The sequence below is a fragment of the Maniola jurtina genome, chromosome 10, assembly GCF_905333055.1.
Source record: "Maniola jurtina chromosome 10, ilManJurt1.1, whole genome shotgun sequence".
Classification (NCBI taxonomy): Eukaryota; Metazoa; Arthropoda; class Insecta; order Lepidoptera; family Nymphalidae; genus Maniola; species Maniola jurtina.
In genome coordinates, this window is record NC_060038.1 from 438,403 (window position 1) to 466,225 (window position 27,823).

The window sequence follows — 27,823 nt, forward strand, 5'->3', positions numbered from 1 at the left end:
TGGGAACTCTTTGATTTTCCGGGATAAAAAGTAGCCAAAGTTGTACCTTTCGTTAAAATCGATTTATCTTTTGGGCCGTGAAAAGGTACCAGACAGACAGACACACTTTCGCATTTATAATATTATAGTATGGATTAGTGTAGTTCTCACCAAAATGTTACCGGATAAATTATTACGACCACTAACAAAAAATTTGGTACCATTATTTTTTAACTTTCGCGCATAAAAGTAAAAACTTTCAAAGAGCAGTTAAAAAATAGCGGAGGTTAACTGCGCAAACTAGTAAGCAACAAAAACGAGTTTGTGTAAAACTTTTATTTTTACGACAAAAGCTGAAAATACAAAAGCTACTTTTCATGGAGGGGCAATGAAACTGTCGTACTTATGGCCTAAATATAGCCGCTCCTATACAGAGTAGAAGATAAAGCACATTATGCTAGACAATTTCGATGCGTACCAACAGAATATACGCCATAAAATGTATATTATTTTTACTTTGCAACGAATTTATGAGTGTACTAATACGTAATAACGTGAGTGATACACGACAATAATATTCTTCCTCTTACAAAAAGACTTACTTCTATTTGAATACACCAAACAAAATAAATGCATTACTTGTATTTATTTGATCACGAAAAATGGACATGAAATCAATATCAAAAAATTATTCACATAAGTATACCCATATATCTTGTATTAATTATTTCGAATCGTTTAATAATAAGGTATAATTTGTAAACCAATTTAATAAATTATTTTTTCAAAAGCCACTTTGTGCTTTTTGGTTGGTTCATTTTGGTATAACAAGATCTATGTACTATGTATTTACAAATTGACAGATTGCCAATCCAGGTTAGTTATATTCTCAAGGATCTTATACTCAAGGGTCTTGATAATTCATTATATCAACTGTAATATAAAACAAAATATAAAATTACTAATGAAAAGAATCAGTATCCGAGAAAATTTTGTAAGCACCAAAAGGTTTGTTATTATGAATGTTGTTCGAAGCGAGGTATCCATACAAATTGTTATAACCGCCATGAATGCCAAACAAACTGGGAAGATAATGGCCGTAGTTTGATAAGAAAACTGCTAGCAAGGGATCTACCAGCAAGTGATTTGGATTGTTATATCTTATTGGAACTTTTAAAGGTACAGACGCAAAAGCAAAATCAGGGTTGTATGAATTTCGACTGTTCTGCCTTAAAGATATATCGTAATTTCGTAAATTATCACTAGTTCTTATATTATAATTTGCAAGAATTTCTAATAGACTTGCTGTTAAGTTATTCTTTGTATCAGCTTTTGCTGATTTTGGTATTTGATGTTTAAATTCTTTGGGATAGAATAGATTGTGAGCAGGAGCTGCCTGCGTATCTTCCTCAAGTTTTTCTTTTACTTCGTAATTTTTAGTTGAATCTATTTCTTCATTTAGTTCATTTTCTTTTGCTCTTTTTTCATCACTCTTTCTTTGATCTGTTATTCTTGGACTATTTAGGAGTAGAACAATATTTGAATTATTAATCTTTTTTGCTTTACGTAGTCGCTGGTTTTGTTTCTCGTGATTAAATAATGTGTTTGTATCATCCAGCGTTATTATTTCTTTGCGAGGGGGATGAATTATTTTTATTAACTCTGAAAAAACAAGTAAACATTAATTATTTTTTATTCAATGGATAGTGCTTCAAAATTTTTCAATACAGCAAAATTGAAATGGAATGCAATATTATAGTTTTTTCAGCCCTACTTGACGGACTTATTGGTAGAAAAGCAAATTCTACAAAGAGAAATAATGAGAAATATTAACTACGTCTCTTACCTTGATACTCATTTCTGTCCTGTTCAGACAAAACGACTTCATTATTTTCAGTTGGCTTTTTAGTTATCTCATTTGTTTGAATGATTTTCACGAATTTTTTATTTTCAAAGTCATCCATTACCGACGTCGGTGGTTTGGGTGAATTCTGAAAAGTTTGTAGGTACATTAAGGGTATATTTACATAAAACCCTGCAGTGTCAGGGGTCTGTGCCATGATCTATAAGAATCTTTTGGAACATTAATTTAAATAACATGGGTGCGAACGAAGTACCTATTTGCTTCCTCGTTTCTAATTCGCACTGCTAAGATATGAAAAGCCCTTCCGGCTTCCGACACCTACGAAGTATGACGTTCCTTCACAACGGAGAGTGAATAAGCCCGGCCCATTTTGGGTATGGAGGCCAGCTTTTGGTTATTTTCAGATAAACTATTCACCTATTTCTATATCAAGTTTCATCAAAATCGGTTGAACGGATGGGTCGTGAAAAGCTAGTAGACTGACAGACAGATGTTGGGCGAGTTTCCAACCTTATGTCACCGTGACACGTCCGAAACATTTTGCGTCATCATTTCTCATACGCATGGCTATGATTTGGAATACTCTTCCGCGATCTGTGTTCCCCACCAATTACAATTCAAGTGATGTAAAGATATCTATTAAGAGGGCTCTCTCCGTTACTCGTTTCATACAATCGTAGTTCCAATTTCAAAGTCCATGAAATTTTGCAGACATATTCTAGAAACTAATATCTATGTCTGTGGTTTTCCAGATTTCTGTTAAAATATTCGGTTTCAAAGTTACGCGGTCTTAAAATTTTTTTATACAAATCTTTGAACCCCTGTAATTTTAAAACTACATATTTTTATAAAAATCTAAAACACCACAGACACAGATATTAGTTTCTAGAATATGTCTGCAAAATTCCATGGACTTTGGTTGCTTGATATTCAAATGAAATTGGAACTACGATTGTATGAAACGAGTGACGGAGAGAGCCCTGTTAATGATTGTTTTAAAGATACTATCTTTAAAACAAGAGTGGATAGTCATCTTCTAAGAAAACTCGTCCCATTTGAGGTCACATCAACCCTTTCCATCAGGTGTATTATGGTCGAGCAGATACCTATAGATAATAAAAAAACTATTTTGTATTGATGATATAGGTAGTATGTATGGATTGTACCTAACGATATTTTGGAAATATTCACGATCGGCAAAGATTTTATGTGAACATACCTCAAACTCAAAGTGAACGTTGGGTGTTTTAATGAAATCCTTTTGCAGCTCCAGGACTTTTTCAATTGACATGGGTCTCCAGCCATTGTCCGGGTAAACGTTTTGCGCCGAGTTTGTGCTCACAAAGAAACAAGTCACCTAGAACAAAGATAAATTAATTGTGAATTTAATCATTTATTTAGCACTGGACGTGGATGAAAGGGCTTTTTTTTGGAGAGGGTTCATTTTAATTTTTTGTTTGGAAAATAGGTCAAAGAAATATCACAATGTTTTAATAGTCTAAGTCTTATTTAATTATTTTATTTGTATTACAAAAAGGGCGTTTAAATAGATTCTGCATCAATCGATTAGAATAACCATGAATGATTGACAATGATCAGCTCATAATGATACCTACACATATTTTGTCATGTAACCTCGCCATTACATTAGAGTGATTAGACGTTATAGAAAGTTATAGATTCCAAATAAGAAGCAATAAAAATCTACCAGCTGTCTTCAGAACTGTACGTAAGGGACGGAAACAGGTAGTAGATGGCTAAGGGTTTATTTTAACATACTGTATTGAATATAATTATTAAAAACATGAAATAATTTTAATAAACTCAACTTCTACCGAAAATAAGATCATAATAATTATTATTAACATAGAAATCTGAAGCTTCTTAATAATAATGAAAATCAGCTAGACTTACTGTCAGCAAAACCAAATCTAGGGTCATAGTGAAAGCACCAGTGTCCACTGTGGGGATATACTACAAAATGCTACAATGGCTAACACATAAGTGGGTCACTGGTTAGTGCACAGAATACCTACCTACCTCCTTAAAACTTTAACTAAGTGAAAGTAAAGCTGTAGTTATACTGGAGAATATTTCTTACTTATCTAAATTTCATACTTAATCCATACTAGTATTATAAATGCGAAAGTGTTCCTGTCCATCTGCTTGCTTTTCACAGCCCAACAGTTTTACCGATTTTGATGTGGTGCAGAGCTTAGGTACATCCCGGGGACGGATATAGGCTACTTTTTATCCCGGAAAATCAAAGAGTTCCCACGGGATTTTAAAAAAACCTAAATCCATGTCGAAAGCGACGAAGTCGCGGGCATCTTTAGTATTATACAAAAGAAAGATTTGTTTGGTTGTAATAGATAAACTCGGAAACTACTGAACCGATTTTAATCCTTCTTTCATCATTAGAAAGTTACTTTATCCTGATATAACATCCATAGTATCCAGACTAATATTATAAATATGAAAGTTGTTTGTCTGTCCGTCAGTTTGTCTGTCTGTTAACTTTTAACAGCTCATCCATTAAACCGATTTTGGAAAAAAATTGGGACAGAGCTTGCATCCTGGGGGTGGACACAGGCATACGTTTTATCCAGGAAAATCAAGGAGTTTAAGAATAAACATTTTTTCTTTATTTCTTCATAATATTTATACTATCCTAATGCCCACGACTTCGTCCGCTTAGATTGTTTTTAAAAATACCATGGGAGCCCTTTTATTTACCGGGATAAAAAGTAGCCTATGCCATTCTCCAGGTTTTTAACTATACCCATGTAAAAATCATATCAATCCGTTGCTCCGTTACGACGTGATTGAAAGACAAACCTATAAACCAACAATCAAACATACTTTCACATTTTTATAATATGTATAGTGATGATGACTAAAAATCATAATCTTTTTCTCTCAGCTAATGCTGCGGGTAATACAGCAGTATGAACCCGCCATTGTGAAGTTAATTGCTTCTTAACATCTTTTACACGGCATTGCTTTCAACTGCAATGGACACTTTGCCACCTCCTAGTGTCATACTTTCTTATTACACACTAGCTTATTCCCACGACTTCGTCCACGTGGAGTTAGGTTTTTAAATATACCGAGGGATATCTTTGCTTTTCGGGATGAAAAATTGCATAATGTTCATCTCCGGGACGCGTAAGTTATCTCTGTACCTCAAAATCGGTTAAGGGGCATGAGACCGGCTTGCCCACGAAATTCAAATTTAATTTGGTTTTTCGCTAAAGTCTCGACTATTTTCACAAATTAGTCGATACTTTAATTAATTTCTTAAACTGGACCTTTTCAAGTAAAGATTTTAATATAAACCTGTGAGGATGATACTGCCACTGTCGGAATCAGAATGCCATAAGCCTACGTTGTCGTATTAGTTTACAAATTAAATTTGAATTTCGCGGGCAGGCCGGTCGCTTTGCCCTTAAACGGATGTGCCGTGACAATCTAGCTGCTAGAATATTAACACCTATGGATCAGTTTCTCGCTGGTTCTTCTCGGTAGGAAAGGCATTCCGAACCAGTGGTAGATGCTTTTGACGGTTCAAAAGTATTTGTAAAAGTTTAATTGAATAAGAATATTTTAAATTTTGAATTTCTGGTATGGTGGGAGCTTAGTATAACTACCTGGGTGTGAGGTTAGAATAACCATCAGGGTGGGAGGTTTTCGTAGTGGCTAGTTCTCTTTCATACGTTGGTAATTTTTTTTTTCGTAACTAGTTACCTGGGTAGGTAGGTACTTCGTCTTTTGTAACTGGTTATTAATCATACCTACTTATCACCTTACCGACATAAATACCGCTTGGAAACCAAATCAAATACATAGGCCATTGCTATAGGCATAATTATGGGTTTAATAAAACCTTTCAAGTTAGGTACCTGTACAGCAATGCTACCATTAGAATGAATAATCACCTTACCACATAGACCTATATTACCATAAACGAATAAAAAAAGAATAGGTATCAAAAAAGTTTATTAATTTTACTTTTAAGTAATATTCTACTTCCCATTCACTCGTTCACGATAGTAGTTAGATCGACGATATCCTCTGGTCTTGGCTTCATTGCCTGCAATGTCGTGAGCTTCGTTCCGGGATGCAAAGACCCATAAAATACTCCCGGGATAGGAGATATTATGACTTCATGAAGTTGCTGTTGAGAATTTCCATTTACCTTCACACTATTTGCAGAATCATCAGTAGTCTCTTTATTCGATACACTGCTACAGGTGCGAGTTCTGAAATAATACTTTAAATTAACAACTAAATATTTTATTGTCTAGGTAAAGAAAGACACTCATTGCCATGCAATATAATATGGTAATATCAATGGTATATAATAGTTATTTACCGCCCGTAACACCTGTCAATAAAACGACCGAGTTCTTTGAACTCTTTACCGGAGACGTAATTACTAGACATTAGCTAATTTGATTAATTTATAATTGTATAAAAAAAAATCAAAAACTACCTATGCATTTTTTAGTAAATAATGATAGGTTATACTCTTCAGGGCCTTAAAATATAGCATCCTATAATACGGTACAGCGACATCTATTACATGTTTCCCAAACTAAAAAATAGCGTCATCTAGCAACGTACCACTTAACTTGCTAGCCGCTCACTTAGCTTTGAAGATGTGGGAAATAATGATTTTATCTCATAGTCCAACGTCTCGACCCCAACTTATTTGCTAAAGCAGTTCGTACGATTACCGATAGATAACGTTAAGAACTTAAGAATAATCAAATAAGGTTTTAAAAACGAGGTCATATATTAAGAAGGTTGAATGATCCATCGTTTTCAGCCATCCTTTCAGGGTATTCTTAGGGTTCCATTGTTAACAAGGAATCTTATAGTTTCGCCATGTCTGTCTGTTTATTAAATACGCGGACAAAGTGGTAAAATAAAATCTGGAAAAAAAATTAGGCTAGTTACCTACCTACTTATGTCCTACCTCTCGATTTTTTTTAGTTTTTCAACTATATTCAAGTGACTTTAGTAAATTGTCAATATGACTGTCAAATATTTCAAACTAAAGAATAAATAAGTCTGATAAAAGTAATTTGTAATTTATCGATTATATTATAAGTTTAATTCAATAATAATTTATTACTACTCAAGTAAATTATACAGAAAAATAAAATTCTAGGAGTAAAACATTTTCAAAATGGTTTTAAAATCTTTTTATATGACCAAAAGGGCACTTTCAGTTTGGTGTTACATACTTTTAACGTTAGTCTTTTATACAGGTATAAAACTATATTATCTAGCCAACATGTCCACAAATCTCAACCAAGAATCAATAAGGAATCATGTGATAGGAAACTATCGTAGAAACGAATATAAATTCATTCTTGTATGGCCGAACTCAACTAAATTCAAGCTCCTAGAAAAAGGTGATGAAACTTTTATAAATAACAACTGTGAGTACAAAAATTGCTTTGCTACTGATGATCTACACTTGTTATCTAGTGTGAAAGAATTCGACGCTGTAGTATTCAACGCTTTGGACATAACGTTGCTACAAAAAAAAGAGTTATTGAAGGAAAGATCACTAAAACAGAAGTATATTTTCGCCGCGTATGAGTCGGCTGTATATGTACCGATGTGTTTCCAATATTTTGATGGATTCTTCAACCTGACCTGGACGTACAAGCTTGATTCTGATATTGTTGCAACAAATATAAACATATACGATTTGAAAGGCAAAGTCGTAGGTCCGAGAGTTGATATGAAATGGGTAAAGAAAATGCTTCCTACAAACGAAGAATTAAGATTAAAACTATCAAATAAGATCAAAGCAGCAGCGTGGATGGTTAACCAATGTATTACTTTAAACCGAAGAGAGGAATTGGTTAAAAAACTAAGGGTTCAACTAGTTAGGTTTGGCTTAACCGTTGATATTTACGGAAAATGTGGTACGCGCGAATGCCCAGGAAATAAGACGATACGACAATGGATCTGCAACAAACTGATTGAGAATAATTACTATTTTTACTTGGCTTTTGAGGATTCGTGGGCATCGGATTATGTCACTGAGGAACTGTCGAGAGCTTTGAACAATTATGCAGTTCCGATCGTTTATGGTGGAGCTGATTATTCCAGGTTCGTGAAATAATAATTCGAATCATGATCAACTTATCGCCGGCCAATTACTGAGCACAGGTCTCCTCTTGGAATGAGAAAGGAGTAAGCCTTCGCTGGCAAAGTGCGGATTGGTAGACCTCACATATCTTTGAGAACATTACTGAGAACTCTTGAGCGTGCAGGTTTCCTCATGATGTTTGTGATATTTAATTATTGCTTAAAACGCACATTAAATTTTAAAAATGTATTGTGTCCTGGATCGAACAAAGGTATTTTTTAACTTCACGCGTTTTTTGGAACGAAACGAGTCTGTTTTGGGGAATTTGTGTAGTGGTGCGTATTGCTTGCTTGGTGGCTGGCTTTTCTTGCATGTTTAGCAGTGGGAGGGCGAGCAATGAGCATGCATATCGCATGCTGCATGTTGCACCATATAGATTTGTCTGTTTCAGCAAATTAAGGTTTTGGTTCCTTGTATACCAAAATATTATAAACTTTACAGATTTGTTCCCGATGGCGCATATTTGGATGCCCGTGAGCTCGGGGAAGTGGAACTCGCCTACAAAATGAATGAAATCATCAACAATAAAACGAAGTACTACGACTTCTTCCGATGGAGAAACCACTACAAGTATACCATAAACACTGATGCGTCGAAGAAAGATGTATGCCAACTATGCGCTTTGCTTAACAATAAAGACAAGATGTCGGAAGTCACTGTATGGAAGAAGTTTAGGGAATGGTGGAATGAGGGGAATTTCGATTGCAGATATCATGAGTTCTTTGATTTCAAATAATTATGACCATCTATTCTGCCGTTTGATACCTTAAAAGCTGTTATGTGCAAAAAAATGATTTTTGCTATTTTTTATTTAAAATAGTAGGTAGGTACTAAGTAGTTAACTTAGTTGTAGATCTAAAAAAAGCAATAAAATATCTAATTTTTAGATCGTTCTTTCTCTCGTTTTCATATTAATACAGTTATAAGTAGCTATAGTTAATCTCTTTCCTGTCCCATTGGGTTATTGAGCAGCTAATTTAGCTGCAGTATCAGTAGCTCAAGTTCCAGGTTCGAATCCCAGATTCGGCCAAAAAGTTACTTAGTGTGTCTAAAAACTACCAACAAATTAGTTTTTAACCCCCGACCCAAAAAGAGGGGTGTTATAAGTTTGACGTGTGTATCTGTGTATTTGTCTGTGGCATCGTAGCTCCTAATAGTTTAGGAGCCGATTTTGAACCGATTTTAATTTAGTTTATTTTTGTTTGAAAGGTGGCTTGATCGAGAGTGTTGTTAGCTATAATCCAAGAAAATCGGTTCAGCTGTTTGAAAGTTATCAGCTCTTTTCTAGTTACTGTAACCTTCACTTGTCGGGGGTGATATAAATTACACTTGTATATCTTTAAGTGTTTTGAACTTACCTATTTTTTTCATTCATTCGCACTTGCGTCGAGTGAGTGAAAGTGAAATTTTTTAAACATGACTGAACATATCCATGTGACTGAATGATCGACCGAATGACTTAATAACCGGTCCCACTCAACACAATTACGAACTTTTTGTGAACAGACAAAAACCTAAATGACAATCATTATGTAACTTCAGATGTGCCGACAAGTTGGCAACCAACTTCGAAGACTTTATTCTTCAAGGACTAGGAATTTTTGACTAGAAGACCTCTCGAAGCTTCCCGAAAACTGCCCAGCTGGCCTATCCTAATCCAGTCTTCAGTCCTAGCACTTATCGGTTGACCTATCCAGTACCACTTTGGTATAGCTATAACTATTCAGTAGTGCTATTATGGTATGCTTCTAACTAGTAAATTATTATATTATATTAATATTTAATACTGTCGGATTGATAAATTCGGACCTGTGAAAAAATCTGCTGCCGACCTAAATTAGAGTTAAGTTGGCATGTCTGTTGATGCATATATTGATATATGAATAGTTTGTCGGAAGTAAGAATTCTATGTACAAGGCAGTAGAGTATCATTTTGATTAACAGTAAGATGAAGAAGATGACAAATAGGTATTGCATTGATAAGTTGAGCTTATAGCGAGAGATTTGTGGCAATTCTTGACACAGTAGCCCGAGAGAAAGGCTGCGACTACATTATGATGATATGATGTCGTAACTAATGTTAACAGTTACATCTTGTATAGTAAATTGAACCAAGTGTTCTGCAAACTCACCTGATGGTAAGTGATGATGCAGTCTAAGATGGAAGCGGGCTAGCTAACCTGACAGTTTTCATCAAACCCATATACTCCTTAAAATAGGTTAGAATATTGTCGTGCTTATATGTCGGAAAAGGGGAAAATTAGGTATCAACCGACGTTTACGGCTGGACGTAGTTCTCTTGTAGGAACTTCCACACGCTACGGTCTTGCGCCGCCTGAATTCAGCGGCTCCGTGCGACTCGCTTCGCCGTCCACCTGATGGGGAATCGATCGTGTAATAAAAGCTAATTTCCGTAAGTAGGACACAGATTGGTGCTTGGAACACCAACAATAAGTAGGTAAATCAAATAAGATGTCCTAAGGCAGCAAATTGCCTGCAGCTGTAGGAAACGCCATAATAACAATATTATTGTCATAATTTCACGGCCCGCCGGCACCATTGTATATGTAATGTTACTTACGACACATGCTTTGGTTATCGCAATTTTCCGTATGGACTTAACCGGCATTGAAGATCTTCTAGGAGTTGAAATGTGTCGATATATCATTTTAGTGCGTCTAAAACTTTCCTAGCGTATAACGTCTCTAACTTTTCGGAGCTATGTGCGTTTTAAGCAATATCACTTGAACAAAAACATCGTGAGGAAACCTGCATGCCTGAGAGTTCTCCAATACTAGAGGATGCCCGCGGCCTCGCCCGCGTGGATTTCAGTTTTTTTAAATCCTGTAGGAACTCTTCGATTTTCCGAGATAAAAAGCAGCCTATCTTACCCGGGATGTATCTCATGCCTGTACCTTTCATTGACATCGGTTTAGCGGTTAGGGCGTGAAAACGTATAAGACAGACAGACACACTTTCGCATTTACAATATTGGTATGGATTGCATGTTGAACTTAGCTGTAAACTTGACAGATATAAAAGTAATACTTTCAGGAGGTTATAGCAGCTCAATAGAATGCAGCGATAGAGCAAATAGCGCCTGCTTACATCACGTAGGTACAGAAGCTCCCGCTGATGCGATGATTGTGTATGTACGGTCATTACTCATTATTGAGAGTACATAATATATTGATTACGGTTTTTCCTTACTGGCCAAGGTCACCCATTGTTACTATCTGAAAAGAAAGTAAGTAAATCCGATGAAGTAAGAAAAATCGATCAAAGAGTCGACAATCAGACTGACAGATAGCGGAAGGCTGAGTAATGGGGTCCCGCATCCTTTGGATACGGAACCCCTAAAAAAGTAAATAAATGAAACTCATGTAGGACAACTCGTGCCACTTACGATTATGATATCTATGACGGGCGTGAATCTGTATCACCATCATCATCATCATCAGCCTGTGGGCATCCACTGTTGGACATAGGCCTTCCCTAAAGAGCACCACCATGCCCAGTCCTCAGCCTAAAGTCAAAGTCAAAGTCAAAGTCAAAATCATTTATTCAAAGTAGTCAATTGTACTCCTTTTGATGATCGAAATTGTTAAATTTGTACGATATAGTGGTGATAATTAATTACGTAACTTAAAACTAAAGCTACGAGGGTTCCAAAGGCGCCCAAGTCTGAGAAGAATCCACAACAAACTCAGTCAGCCTTCCTCATCATTCGGTCTGTCGTGCTGGAGGGCGTCCCACACTTCGCTTGCTGAAAATGCAGTCTCCACTCAAGGAATTTCCGAATCTGTATATCTACTTACTCGTATTATTTTTTAAAGCGGCCATACGATTCCGAATGTACATCCTGGGATGGCTATTTTAGGGTGGAAAAACGGAGTAACCCATACAAACCGTGATAGGCAAATAAGGCAAGCATTCAAATTGAACTTTCAAGTCATGTCATTAGCTACAGTTTAAAGGACAATTCTAAAAGCATTAGCACTAAGCTTAAATCGCTATTACTTAGTTGTTGCAATTTCCTTGAATAAAATCTTTTAAGACCTGATGAAATAGACAAATCATCTATTGCACAAAATATACCTACGTACGAATATATCGACTATAGATTAAAGTTTTTCGGAAAGGCAGAGTTTCCAACGGATTCTTAATTACGTAAACTTAAAACTAAAGCTACGAGGGTTCCAAACGAAATTCTGTAACGAAAACTCAGCCGGGTTTTCTTAAATTATCACTTCATAAAATCACTTAAAGTTTTTAGAAGTATCAAAGGTAACATTTATGGCTTTATTAAATTACTCAAAATTAGGAGCACATTAAGGGAATTCTACGACAATGGACGGCCATTACCTACTTTATATTACATCAACGCATGCTGACATAACTCAGATTTAAGTTCTTAACTCTAAAGGGGAGGCGCTATATGTTATTTTTCTCCAAATAACCAGACCACTCGGTCTCAAAAATATCTCTCATTAATATTGTGTTTGGACTTACGCGTGAATTGATGATTATGTTGTTTTAGTCTAAATATAGAAAAGGAAAAGCTGACTGATTGATTGACTGGCTGGGTGACCTATCAACGCACAGTTCAAACGACTGGACGGATCGGACTGAAATTTAGCATGCAGAGAGTTTCAGGATGTCAAGTAATAAATATATTAACTAGTCTTTGGTTCAAATAAAGAAATAAATAAAATAAATAAATAGCTATTATGACGAAAACATCCGCTAAGAAAGGATAAATCAACTCCTAAGGGGGTAAAATAGGGGTTTGAGTGTAATTCACGTGGACCAAGTCGCAGGCAGACATGTATCTGTGCTATTCTGCGTCGCGTTTGGTATAGTGCCGATACAGGTTTCTGCGCGATGCTTGCATATCAATAGATCAGAATCGTCTATTCTTTGTTTTAACTACGAGTCCATTGTATCTACAGACTGTCTCTCTGTCTCATCATACGCCTAAACTAATACCACAGTTCACACTTCTAAATACTTACATCCCGTATAGCTCTATGACATAACCTCACGACCTGCGGAAGTAAGGAAGTAAGGCGAAGTAAGAGGCGTCCAAAACCGGAAGCGTGGAAATGTCGCATATAGATAACATCAAATAAAGCTGTTAGCGTAGTGGTGTGAATCGGCTGAATTCATTCGCAAGGTATCCACTGCTGTTTTACTTGCTTTTGTTGGTTTTTTTAATGTTACAAATAAAGCGATGTATTTTTTGGATGACAGATTTGTGCAAACTGTCCTGACTTGGACTGATTTTAACGATCTCCGTGGCGCAGTGGTAAGTGCCATAAGTGGAAGGTCCCGGGTTTGATTCCTGCCAGAGACAATTCAATAATTTAAAATATAATATTCAAATTGTCTCTCGTCTGGTCCGGTGGAAGGCTTCGGCCGTAGCTAGTTTCCACCCTATTGGCAAAGCCGTGTCGCCAAACAATTTAGCGTTCCGGTACCTACGAAGTGTAGTAACCAATATGGGTGTAATAAAACCTATGACACCCCTTCCAAGTTAGCCCACTTCCGTGTTCTGCATCATTATTTACTAACAGGTGAGATTACAGTCAAGGTCGAATTTGTGTCGGAATAAAAAACCTTTCATTTTTTTCGACCAAAAAAGAATCTTGGTGCAATTCGCAGCTCTCGCCTGTTTTTTTTAATGACCAACTTCAAAATCCGTTTAGGAACAAAGGTAGATACTTCCCTGTATTTACTCAGTTAATCACCCAAAACACGGAACGGTTATTAATTTGAATAAACAGTGAGCATAACATAACCACTCACGAATATCTACAATAGCATGTGATTAACAGGAAAACAATATTAATTAGACATTTCTCACGCACAGACAAACAGTTATTTTATAAACCATACTGATACGTAATATTTTTTTTAATTCGATTTTGTATATATTTAATTATTTGATATAAGAAGATGCCCGCGACTTCGTCTGCGTGGATTTAGATTTTTATAAAAATTCTCTGGGAACTCTGCTTTTCCGGGATAAAAAGTTAGTTGCCTATGTCAATTTCTGAGACGCAAGTTACCTCTCCTTACCTTTCATATAAATCGGTTAAACGGATGGACCTTTAGGAATCCCTCTCCCTCTGATTTTCTCGGAACTCTTTGATTTTCCGGGACAAAATAGCCTAGATATGTCCGTACCTGGGATGTAAACTAACTCTGTACCTATAAAAATTGGTTAAACTGTTGGACCGGAAAAAGCTAGCAGACAGACAGACAGACACACTTTCGCATTTATAATATAAGAATGAATATGGATAGTATAGATAACGTTATGAGTTATCATCTTCGTAGTCAACTCATCGCCAGCCCACAAATAAGCACTGGTATCCACTCGGAATGAGGGGTTGGGTCATAGTCCACCACGCTAGCTAGTATAGATTGGCAGACTTCACACACCTTTGAGAACATTATGGAGAACTCTCAGCCATGTTTCCTCACGATGTTTTCCTTCACTGTTAAAACAAGTCCGAAAAAATAGAGTGAGATCTATTAGAGCGCACTCTGATTTTGTTTAGGCTTAAAACAGAGCTGAAACGAGACAGAGGTATATCTCTCATATAAATCTATTTATTTATTTTATTTTTATTTTTTATGGAGACAAACAGTATTAAAAATAAACAAAAGGTAGCACAAATACAAAGCACACACACCACAACAGTCTCCAACGAAAAGTTATCACAAAATTAAAACACACAATAGCCGGGTATAAGAAGGTACATAGGAAAAAAAAACAGAAAATAGGTAAATTACATAAATAATACAGCAAAAACAAAAACGAAAACGAAACAAAACTGACTAGTGAAGCTAGTCAGTTTTGATCTGTCTCGTTTTAACTCAATTTTATGTCTGAGCAAAATTAAAGTGCGCTCTAATGTGCCTTAGAGGTGCATGCCCGGAATCGAACCCCGCGTCATCGTCAGCCGTACAGTGAATCAAATAATATCAATGCTCTGCATAACCATTATTGTTACAAAAATTCCATCATGCATTTTAATTAAAAAATTACTTACAGAGCTCTTATAATTATAGGCATTTGATATTTAAATTAGATTCCGTTAATCAAACGGGAAAGGTGGGGGGTGACGCAGACATTAGACAATACAATATAAGGTTGTCTTTTTAATATATTTACTTTTTAAAATTTTTACAACTTTATGTAGAACTCTGCAAGGACAGACAAATAACAAAGTGGTCCTATAAGGGTTCCGTTTATCTTTTTGACGTACGGAACCCTAAAAATCAACCCTAAAAATATCTAGACATTTTTATCTCAAGTCTACACTTACTATCTGATGAAATCATAGATCACCAGTGTAATTATGATTTGTGTTACGATTTTTAGTTGAGAATGTAACACAAACCAGTTGGCGAGTTGAAAAGTGAAATGGCCTTAATTCTAGGCCTTTGCTTCATATTTTATAATAAATTGTTATATAACGACTGTTAGTTGATTATAAGACAGCTTTGTATCTAATTAATATATTCTACTTTAATTAATAAAAAACCGGCCAAGTGCGAGTCAGACTCGCGCACCGAGAATTCCGTATTATTTTCCGTTCCGTTTTATTTTTTCGACATTTTGCACGGTAAATCAAAAACTATTATGCATAAAATAAATAAAAATCTGTTTTATAATGTAGAAATAAAGCCCTTTCATGTTATGATACCCCACTTGGTACAGTACTTTGCTTGGTGCTTTGAAAGTTGAAAATACTAATTATTTGTTCATGACCATATTTAATTTTTTTTTTATTATGTAACCACAAATTCACGGTTTTCGGATTTTCCCCCTTATACGTGCTATAAGAGTAAGACCTACCTACCCACCAAATTTTATGATTCTAAGTTACGGGAAGTACCCTATAGGTTTCTTAACAGACACGATAGACAGACATACAGTCAGACGAAGTGATCCTATAAGGATTTCCTTTTTAAGGTACGGAACCCTAAAAACATCATCACATCGGCTGCTCAGCCGGTGTTTATAAATTGTCTGTAAGCAGATAAAGTTTCATAATAAGGCGTTATTTTAAATCGTAAAGTAAATGGTGTTAAATTTTTAAGTTTTTTTTTTACAATTTAGTAGTTTATAGACCAATGCCAATTAATTCTATTATTAAGACCCCAGAATTTATCCACCTACTGGATGTTCTCTGACTGGAAAACTCATGCAGAGGACTAAATTCCTTTTAGTGATTAATAAGTAGGTACTAACATTACCTCTTTCATGTTAATTGTACTAAAATTCTTAATTATTTAGTATTTATTGTCACTAACACTAAATATGGATCAATAATTGTTGTCCGGTTAAATAAATGAACTATTATTATTTAACAAATTTGTTACTGAAAGAAAGAGAGAAAAAACGTTTATTTTTTAAAGTTTAAAAATTTCAATTTTTAAAATTAATTTATACTTACTCCAAACACTGTGTCCACTTTCATATTATACAAATTAAGATTTTCTAATCAAAATCTGGTTTGACAGTTTAAATATTAAATTTTAACCCTTGGGTCAAAGTGAGTTTTAAAATGCATATAATATTTGCCCAATCTTACATATTTTGCAACATTTTTGATTGAATAACATTATATTCTAGTTAATTAATTTGCTTCAAAGAAACTAAAAATTATTTAGCAAATTAACACTCAACGTAAATCAATGTGGTGTCTTAATAAAATTGTTAGCTCATTCTTTTAGATCATAGATAGGTTTTGCAACACGTTTTCAGTTCTAGACATAACGAAGTACTAACTTCAATGCATTGCTATGTATACCTAGTTCGCGACAGGTTGAGAAGGCAATCGGGGTATGAGGCGGGGCGTTCCCTCCCCGTTTGCCAGTTAAGACTTCTTGCACTTGACCGATTTTTATTATAGGTGTGAGATATTATGAATACAAATGGCGTTTTGCCGGCTATTATATTGCATGTACGTATATTTCTATGACAATTGACTGCAAAGAAGTAACCTACATTGTAATATTTCCAGTTAATCGTCTTTTTATGACTTGTAGTCTAGACTGGTTAATAGATAGAGATGTTAAACAAGTTGGTAACGTAAGGGTTGCGTAAATTCGCCAACCCGCAACCTGCACCAGTTTCTCACGTGCCGTTTATAGTGCGTTGCAAATGCACCTACATTCAGCATTTATGTAGAGACTATGCAAAGACATCAAGAGCTTTTTTTTTCTCGTGAGGGAAATTCGTCATGGATTCTACCGGCCGCGGGGGAGCACAGTGGTTATGTCGGTCTCCTACCGACTAAAAACCTCACGGAGTTCCATCCCACCGCTGATGACGGAGCACAAGGGACCGACAACACCTCGTTACTTCGCCAGCGGATGTCTACTGGGACACTACGTGCCTCCAAACACCGGAGGCATGTCGCAACCACAGCACGCCCACCAACCCGAGGACCACGCTGTGAATGACAGACCACCCCATCACCCACAGGTCCTCTCGAGAGCCAATGTTCCCGAGAGGGACCCGCAACACTCAGGCACACGAGGAGGTTACCTGGCTGGTACCTCAAGACATCAAGAGCCTACTGTAACTTTCTTTCATTAAAAATCCCACGGGGAGACTTTGCTTTTCCGGGATATAATATCCACCACACCACAGAGAGTTGTTATCACAGAATGTCGTGTCTACCGGCCGGCTGATTTGCTAAACCATAGACATGGATTTACAAAATATACCTATCGCTGTGTTTTTATTTAAAAATTTGCCAAACACAAAACATTCGCCATAATAATATCCTTACGTGGTCAGTTTATTTGCCGAAAGTCGAACTATCGAAAAAGCGCGAACTCGAATCATTTGCCAAATTCCGATAGTAGAGACATACAAGTTTACCATAATAGCAACATTGTGATCAATAGAATAATTTCCATTTCACAATGACCTTTCTCGGAACGTGTTTGTGTGAAAGTTCGCCTCACGACCGATGCAATGCTCGTACGCTCTGTTTCACTTCACGACATGTGTTTTTGGAGAATTTTTAATTATGACCTACTTGCGATAATGTCAAGCAAATCTATCGCGTCATGTAAAAAGAAAAGCGAGGTATATATCAACATAATATAACTCAAACCGAATTTTAATCTGTAATGCAGATTTTATATGACTTTTGCAGGCTCTTCAGAACAAGTGATAGAGTCGCATTTGGAACCCTCGTAGCTTTAGTTTTAAGTTTACGTAATTAATTTTATCACCACAAAGTAGGTAAGTATATCAAATCATCTTACAAATCTAACAAATCTGACCATCAAAAAGAGTATAATGTCACCTATTTTGAATAAATGACTTGTATTTGTCTTTGTAAAAGACGTAGCATGAGAGATACTAGAGTTTTTTTACATCAAATAATTTTTTGAATTTCGTTATTTTTAACTGAATCTCAGAAAAAGTTCGCCGCATTATTCTATGTTGTACCCGTATTAATCAATTTTTTTTAATAAAATATAATGCCACCCATCATGCCATCATGCTTAGTAGAAATTAATCAAATCATTACCTAATACTTTACGTAATTTTATACGAAAATAATCAGTAATTCAGATTTTATAGTGAATCTAATCGCATAATAATTTGCCGCACGGCGCACAAAGTTCGACAAACTCACGAACTACAGTCGCATCGCAGGAGTCGGTGGCTGCGCGCGAGTGTTGCGTTTTGAATTTATGAATTTTGTAATTCCAATTTGACGCTTTCTGACAAGAAACTTGGATGTCAAATTAAGTGGAGCGTGCTTTTTAGTGTTGTATGGATTTATTTTGTTCACTTTTGAGTAAGTTCTTTCTTTTGTTTTTTTTTGATGTTTTCTAAGTGAAAGCTTTTTTTGCAATTTTCGGGAAATTAGGAAATTAATAATGCAAAGTTGTGGCGGGAAAAGGTGATTTATTATGCTCTGTATGTGTATGCAATTTTTTCTCTACGGTTAGGCAGAGCACATGTTTGGATTGTAGATTTTTAACAACCTTACCAAATAAAGCTCTGTAAAAATTAACTATGGAAATAAACTATGGTTTTTTTTTGTCGAAATGTTTAAATGAATTTTTTTTAAAAAGCAGATGCTATAATATTACCGATTTAAAAGCACAGGGCCGTATTTTTGAAAATATCATTTTATTTTTCAATTCAGTAACAACACTTATCGAAGTTATGTGCATACAATTAAAAAAGCACTTGTTGTAACGGTAAAGGAAAAACATCGTGAGGAAACCTGCATGCCTGAGAGTTCTCCAAATGGTGTGTGAAGTCTGCCAACTCACACTTGGCTAGCGTGGTGGATCGTGGCCTAAAGCTTCTTATTCTGAGAGGAATTCCGATTTCAGTAGAGGACCAGTAATAGGTAGAGAATACAGAATGGTGATAGTGAAGCAATAAAATATAACAATGTATCTATTATATCACATAATATATAAAGACTTAATTGCACCATAGAAGAAAGTCAAGAAATTAAAAGTTAAGTTGAATCTATTACTCGTATTTTTATACAGTGGAAAGTTTAATAAGTAATTTTTATTTATTACCGCAGATACCTACTTTCTCGAGGTAAATGACTTTTTATACAAAGTACACGAATAATATTACCATTAATTTTGTGGTGAAGCAAATCAAGTTAGTATTTACTCTCAGTTTCATCGTTATCACCAACCGACCCGTTACCGTCTTACTACTGAAAACGGGTCTCCTCTCAGAATGAGAATGATTTGGCCATAGTCTACCACGCTGGTCAATGGACTCACACCTTTGAGAATATTATGGAGGATTCCCACTCCCAGGCAGTGCGTGCAGATTTCGGCAGGTCGAGCTCCCGACCTGCCGAAAAGATGGCCGATGACGGTCGTCCTAACCATTGGGCTATCACCGTTCCTTCTTAAATTTGTTGATTTCTTTAAAATACCGATAGGTACAAGGTAGCCTTTGACTGCAATATCGCCTGGTGGTAAGTGATGATGCAGTCTTAGATAGAAGCGGGCTAACTTGGAAGTGTAATGGCAGTTTTTCCCTTTGGTTTCTACTCGGCATTTCTAAATCGCTTGGCAGAATTGCGTTGCCGGTAGGGCACGGCCAAAGCTTCGCATTTTCAGAAGTAATGATACACTTTAACCAGTAACAGTACTTTGATACAAATCGGCATATTAGTCATCACCATCAGACTTGCAAAGTGAACAATTATTTACGCCTGCAGTACTTGATAATTATAATCATAACGTGTCTGAATTACTCGGTAACATGTGGTTACGCATCATACATGTCTCGGTTAGTGCCTTGGAGTTTTTTGTTTTTTTTTTTTTTTATTTATTGCATTAGGTTCTAACCGTAGTTTTCTTAGACCCAGCTTGTGTTTCCTGAATTCAATTTACGGCCATTATAACATTCCCCTGTAACTAAGCGTAAGGCCCGGTATCCACCTAAGCGGAGAGGAGAGATGTGTACAGTCAACCAATCAGATGTTTAAAATATGACGTGATTTTTTTGTTAATTTTCTCCCCGTGTGGATATTGTTGGCCATGGCTAATTGACCTGGCAGGGAGGGGGTGTTGTCCGCTCCTGAGTCATGTCCCTAGAAGAGGGCGTAGTAGACTCGCCCATGGAGCATAGCCCCAATAGCGGAGGGTGTTGCTGTGTTGGGTGATGGTGATGAGTGTTTCATCACCCATCTAGTCACTGGCTGCCCCACCGGTTTCTCGCTTGTCCAGTTTGGTGATGGGCGAGGTGTTGAGGATGGGGAACGTGGAGAGGGCATTGTCCTCTCCGCGAACCCTAGCCCTCGGGAGGACCTGTGGATGATGGGCACGGGGCGATCTGTCGTTAACAGTGTGATCCGCAGGTTAGTTGGCGTGCTGTGGTTCCGGCATGCCTATGGGATGGAGCTTTGTGAGGTTTATAATCGGTAGGAGTTCGACATAAACACTGTGCTCCGCCGTGGCCACTGGTGTCCATAACGGATTTTCCTCACTATAAAAAAAAGATACACCAATAGAGCAAAGTGTGGGATTTGAACCGACGACCTTTCAGATTTCAGTTCGCTCTTTAACCACAGAGCTATCAAGGCTTTGAGTACAGAAATGCAAGCTACATATTTTCCAAGTAGATATTACAGCAGGAATTACAATCAGTTCCATGGCATCTAGTTGTAAAACAAAGGCGCATTAGCGCATCGCCCGAGGGAGGCGGGTAACGGGTTCAGTTCCCGTTACAGTTATCGCCACGGTTCATTGGGGTGCTTAATTATTTCGATCCGCCGACAATCTCGCACGTTAAGCCGACGTGAAGTTTATCACGCTTATATCATACGTTTATAAATATTTTATTCCGTGAAAAGTTATAAGCATTTGTTAGGGTTCCGTACCCAAAGCGTAAAAATGAAGCCGTATTAATGTCACTCTGCTGTCTGTCTGTCTGTCCATGTGTCACAGGACAGGTATATAGCTCATAGACTAAATGAGTTACAAAGCTGAAATTTTGGTACCAGTTTGGTGTAGAACGTTGACCCAAACCCAAATATTGAATTAGAAATTCAATTAAATTATTTTTCAGGAGGGCTCCCATACATGAAAAAGGAGGCAGATTTTTGTATCCTAGCATGTGTAGTATAATTATTTTGAACTTATTGAGTAGAGTACAAATATATTTTTATTTATTTTTTATCTTAAAAAATAAGGAAATCGGAGGCCATCAAAGTTGTCAGTTTTAAATTATGAACAGAATCCTAAAAGAGCGAGGCCCGACTCGCACTTGACTCGTTTTATTTTGTGATAAAATTTAACATGAAGAGACGTAACCTTTCTTTAAATGCTTTTTACGCCCTTTGACTAACAAGGCAGAAAATTTTAAAGTTATTCACGATAATGCTCTTGTACATCTGTAAAAACCATAGATATGTGTAGAAACCATAGCCCACCATGTCCAATGGAGGTAGCTGTTCTTCCACGTACCGCGCCATTGCGTGCACCACGCTCCGTGGCCGCTTAATGATACTATTCTAGAGATGTAATTGATATAAACAACTGTGGTAACGGTTCTGACCTTGATTAAAACAAGAGCTTTATGGTTTTACTAGCTTATGCCCGCGACTTCAATTGCGTGGACTATACGAGTTTGAAACCCCTAGTACCCCTATTTTACCCCCTTATGGGTTAAATTTTCTAAAATCCCTTCTTAGCGAATGTCTCCGTCATAATAGCTTTCTGCGTGCCAAACTGCCCGATCCGTCCAGTAGTTTGAGCTAAGTATGCGTTGATAGATCAGTCAGTTAGTCAGTCAGCTTTCTTTTTGTTATTTAGACTAGCCAAAGCTCTCTCACTCACGTACCTATTAGTCGTCTCAACGGCGCAGGCCTCACCCAAATCTCCCTATCCCAAGTTTTCCGCATCCAGTCCAGTCCTACTTTTTGGGCAAAAATATCTCGCATTCTCTTTCTTTGTCGTCCTCTTTTCCTTCTTCTGTTTCTTAACCTAACCACCTAAACAGTCACCATTTTTGTCCGTATTAGATAATAATAAAGGTTTTTTCATTTTAAGTATTTATTTTATTGATGTACTCCTCTATTTGTTCCAGGTAGTGCCACAGCGTAAAATGAAGCTACAGCCTCGGACTGAAGTAACAGCGCGCCGGGTGGGAAGTTAGTGTGGCGCGTTGAAGTCTAATGTACTGTGATCATGTGCTCCAGAGTGTGTTTTGTGTTTCTCGCGTTAGTAGGGACGGTGATATGTAAGTACTTTCCTTTTATTCTTTTTTTTAATAATAACAAATTTAAAAAAAAAAACCGACTTAATAACCACAAACACTAAAAATTAAAATAAAAAATTTTTCTACACGTGTATTATGTAATCGGAGTAGCATTAAGATTCACAACTTTTAGTGGCCACACTGTACTAAAATATGTCAAAATTTATGTTACCTGGTATGTATGTATATTTGGTTAAAAACCTACTGTTTACTATGCCATTACACCAATCGCGAGCAACTTACTCTTATCCGTTAAGGAGTTCTGTTCTCTATCTCCGAAGAAGATAGTCAACAGGTCTTCACCAAACTAAAATGTGGTCCCATTTTCCTCGAAAGTATCTACCAATAAAAAAAAAACAAAATCGGTTCATATTTGGTGGAGTAATCGCGTAACAAACATACAAAAAAAAAAAACTGTCGAATCGAGAACCTCCTCCTTTTTTGACGTCGGTTAAAAATAGCGAGCAAACAGGTGGGTCACCTGATGTTAAGTGATTACCGCCCATGAACATTAGCATCACCAAAGGAACCGCCAAGTCGTTACCGGCTTGTCAGGAATTTGTTGGTCCGCCCCTTGAATAACCCCATGTTGTAATCTAATGGGAACACCGCAGAAGAGAGTCGATTCCACAATTTGCATGTGCGTGGAAAAAAGGATCTGGTACACCGCGCGGTCGAAGTGCACCAGGCACCCAGGTGGTGAGGGTGATATTGCTTAGGTGGCCTGCGGTGCGGTTGAACTTTACAATCCTACATTACATTACAATATATTCATTATCATTATCATGAATAAAGGAATGAAATACTTATTCTTTATTGTACCATTATAAAAAAGAAAGACATAAAAGTGAAAACAATTAACAACACAAATAGCTAACTACAATAATCTACAAATACAATAAACTACAAAAATAAGTAATCATTATACAGAATTCTAAAATTCGTTTCGTTCGACTCGTTCGACGCGTTCGGCTCGGATAAGTGTGCGTTCATCTTTATCACGCGAGGTCATCATTCCAGCACTTTGGGACACCAACTTCTAAATGACACCCTATTTGGGACACCTATTGGTATGAATGGGTAGAAACTGATACCTTTTAAATAAAAATATTAGATTTATCACTTCTATACCGATCCCGAATTCTGTGGTTGTTACTGTAGTTATTAAACCACTTGGCTATGGCTATGGTCAGGGCTCAAGGTTCAAGATTTGCTTTCCAACTTTCTCTGGCGGAACTTATTTGCGAAAAATGAGCGATTTGCGCCGCGATAATCAATCCTTTGTCTACGAGATAACATTTTGAACATAATTGGACTGTCTCACGATATTATGTGTTAGATTTGTATATAACTAGGTACACTTGAACAATGAACATAATCTAGTGTTTATTTCGTGGTTATCTAATTGGTTATCTATAGGAACCAGGAAGCGATTTATATCTAAAATACCACGCTGAAGAAGTATTTTTGTAGCAGTAAACGGTTGGACAGATTTTAAAAATTGGGAAATAATGTACCTAGATGAAATTTAAGGGGCATGTAGCATCGCATATAAATCAAAGAAGTGGTTATAGCCTATGGTTACGACGTCGGTTTTCTATTAGGTACTTTGAACACCTCGACTAAAGATGGCGGCTTCAAAACGACTGTTCTGTTTGGCGGAGGGAAGTTTCTAAGATGAACCTCTTCTGTCTGAAAAATATCTAAGTAACTCTCAAATTAAGAAATTTTACTTTCATGTTTCTTCATTTAAGTACCAAAACCTTGACATGTCAGTAGTAATATGACAAACTAACCCATAAACCGTCGTGATAGCATGTCTCACCCATTACGATTGACATCATGCCTCGCTCCACATGGGGGTAAGTGTGTCACAGATCGCAGTTATCAGATAAGCGAGGGAACTCGCGGGATTAGTGTAGTTTAGATCTCATTTTTCTTAGGAAAATCGCGATGGCTTGCTGTTATGATCATGTTATTTTAAGGGTTCCGTACTTATTTCCAGCAAAAATAAAGCTTTATAAGATCTCATGATCCTATAAGGCAACGAACAGAAAACAATGAAGCCTTATAGAACCATGAGGAAGGCTTCCTTTTTTTGTTTTCGTTGCGTGTCTGTTGTATCTGTCAAGACACGTCAAGGAATCTAAACCTATTGGTACTTCCCGTTGACCTAAAATCATGAGGCAGGTAGCAATGGTTTAAAGCACATAAAGGGAAAATCAGAAAAACGTGAATTTGTGGTTACATCATATAAAAAAATCAACAAGTATAAATTAAAAATTTATAACATCCCCGACGATCCAAAGTATTTGAGTTTTCCAAAACATCATTTTCAAATAAATAATTATGTATTTAGGCAACGTCCATCTTGACAGCTTGACATTTGTCTATTGAAATAATATTATGAACCTAACGGTTATCTAACCTTCTTTTCTACAAGAAAACTAGAAAAGAGCTGATAACTCTTAAACGGCTGAACCGATTTTTTTAGATTATAGCTAAGAACACTCTCGATCAAGCCACCTTTCAAACAAAAAAAACTAAATTAAAATCGGTTCATTCGATACACAGACACACAGATACACACGTCAAACTTATAACACCCCTCTTTTTGGGTCGGGGGTTAAAAAGTGTTATTTCTTGTACGTTAGTACGGAACCCATCGTGTGCAAGTCCGACTTGCAATTGACCAGATTTTTTTATTTATTATTGACTAGCATGAATTTATCTATTTATCATTAGTTTAAGATATAGTATAAGCGTATTTTTGCGAGTTCATATAAGCTCGTTTTGTAAGGACTTTTATTTTATTTTATTTTTATTTTATTTATCAAGGAACGCTAACAATATACATATTTAACATTTTATATATACTAACTTACAAACTATTACATGACCGATATGTATATCAATAACTAGCGTCCACAACATTTATATAGTATAACAGGTAAACTTTATATTACAACAGACTTAACAGATATAATAGATACATACAAGTACTTAAATAATAGGTATATGAAACACAATTACATTATAAAAAATAAAAATAAAATGACTATGGCTACGTTAAACAAAGGTTAAGTATTAAAAAATACAGACAGTTAGCTTTTGGATAAAATATGATCGGTGAGTTTTTTTTTAAGGCAATAGCCGAATCATGGAATATGTCGACTTATAAACTAAGTACCGGGTTTATACGTGCGTACCGGTATACCGGTATTATTTGTCGATATTTCGACCCGTAAAATCATCAAATTATCGTGGTATGTACCCTTTATATCTAGTTATATTATTTAACGACTATTACATAATGCTTAGAAGCTTAGAAAATCATTTCGAAAAATTTACATAATTATGAAATAGATTGTTGTATATAAAGTAGGTGAAAATGTTTATAATTTATTATATTCAAAGCCCACATAATTTAAAGACATAGCACATAAAATGTGCGTGAGGTGTTAATTAAAAGAACAAATTACTTTATTTAAAAGTGTTACGTTAAAGTATGTCTAAACTTCAAAGTAGTTTACATAAGTACTTAACTCATTAATAAACCTACATAACTTAACGCATAATATTTTTAAAAGTAAATGGCCTTATTTACCTATTAATTTTATTACAGAAGACATAACGTAAGGTAAATAAGATAAAGTAAAAAATAATAAAAAAATGACTACATAAAATGACCACTAAAAATAAAAAAACCGGCAAATTGCGAGTCAGACTCGCGCGGGTTCCGTACTCGGATATTTTTTCCGACATTTTGCACGATAAATCAAAAACTATTAGGTATGCATTAAAAATAAACAAAAATCTCTTATAGAACTGTACAGGTAAAGGCCTTTCATATGATACCCCACTCGGTATACTTATCTTACTTTTAAAATTGAAAATATTAATTACTAGAAGATGCCCGCGGTCCGATTTTCCTTTTCAAATACGGAACCCTACAAAACAACGCCCAGCCTAAACTTTTGGACCTAGAAGACTCTGCACAGAGGTTCCCTTTATAATGTAGACAAGGAATAAAGTTGGTTATTCTGACATTCCCACGGGAGCAAAGCCATGTGCGGTCGCTTGTAATTTTATAAGAATGGTGTCCGTATCACCATATCTCCCATAGATTTCTCAAACCATAAGCCGACCGAACTAATTAGCTTCAAAGTAGCATGGCGTGTCATCTAAACAGCTAAATAATTGCATTAACATCTGTTATACAACTTTAAGCTCTATTATTACGCAATAGAAGTCACGACAAGTGCATCCATTACTTTGTATCTTTCTGCTGGTTACTTGCAACCATACTTGCAACTGTTGATTGGATAATAGGATTTATTTTCATGAAAATAGGGTATAATTTAGGTTGCGTTTTGCTTTGATCTCGGTCGTGAGACGCGACTTACAATAATTTAAAAGGCATTTTTCTCATATTGAGTTGATTATGCGATTTCTTTGGTGCGAGTATGCTATTTGTTTTGTATTGTTGTTGGAAGTTGGAAGTGTGTCCGGGAAATGAGTGTAATCATTTTGCCGTTATTGCTTCAATTGTGGAAGTTTATCTAGCTCCATCACCTCCATAAACTTAGTGAAGGGTTAACATTGATTAAAATGATCTTCAAGCTTATTTCGTAGTTTAAAGACATTTTATTAGTATCAAAATCATCAAATTAATCGTAATATGTACCCGTTATCTGCATAATATTAACCTTGTTAACCTTATGAACAGCTTTATACGGAGGATGAACATTAAAACATGTTAAATCCTAAATTTGAAATTTTGCAATAATTAATTTGAATTTTGTATAAAACATTAAAATATTTCGTAAAGAACCAAAAGCTAAAAGGTCATTCGCTTATGAAAGCTACAAATACAAAGTTGCTAACGACACTTCACTACTAACCTTACCTACTATTAACTTCACTATTATTATTTATTAGTGTTTGGTAATTATTCTTTAAGCGGCAACTCCAGCTGTCGTTTGTCGTCTGACAGGTGACAGTGTCACTGTCAAAT

The 27,823-nt window shown here is 36.0% G+C and overlaps 3 protein-coding genes across 3 annotated transcripts in view; 2 read left to right on the forward strand and 1 right to left on the reverse strand.

Annotated features, from left to right (window-relative positions):
- Window positions 1-342: 342 nt before the first annotated feature.
- On the reverse strand, window positions 343-6,335 carry LOC123868843. The gene is made up of 5 exons (XM_045911489.1): window positions 6,219-6,335; window positions 6,042-6,105; window positions 3,063-3,200; window positions 1,826-1,970; window positions 343-1,641 (listed from the first exon to the last, which is right to left on the reverse strand). The coding sequence occupies exons 1-5, from the start codon at window positions 6,287-6,289 to the stop codon at window positions 941-943; spliced, it is 1,119 nt and encodes a 372-aa protein (XP_045767445.1). The 5' UTR covers window positions 6,290-6,335; the 3' UTR covers window positions 343-940.
- A 684-nt stretch (window positions 6,336-7,019) lies between these two features.
- LOC123868842 (alpha-(1,3)-fucosyltransferase C-like) lies at window positions 7,020-8,908 on the forward strand. The gene is made up of 2 exons (XM_045911488.1): window positions 7,020-7,975; window positions 8,457-8,908. The coding sequence occupies exons 1-2, from the start codon at window positions 7,038-7,040 to the stop codon at window positions 8,749-8,751; spliced, it is 1,233 nt and encodes a 410-aa protein (XP_045767444.1). The 5' UTR covers window positions 7,020-7,037; the 3' UTR covers window positions 8,752-8,908.
- A 13,793-nt stretch (window positions 8,909-22,701) lies between these two features.
- LOC123868844 (cadherin-89D) overlaps window positions 22,702-27,823 on the forward strand; it is a 53,510-nt gene continuing 48,388 nt past the window's right edge. Inside the window, exon 1 of the mRNA XM_045911490.1 lies at window positions 22,702-22,788. Coding sequence (XP_045767446.1) covers window positions 22,737-22,788 — 52 coding nt within the window. The 5' untranslated portion in view covers window positions 22,702-22,736. The remainder of the gene's footprint in view (window positions 22,789-27,823) is intronic.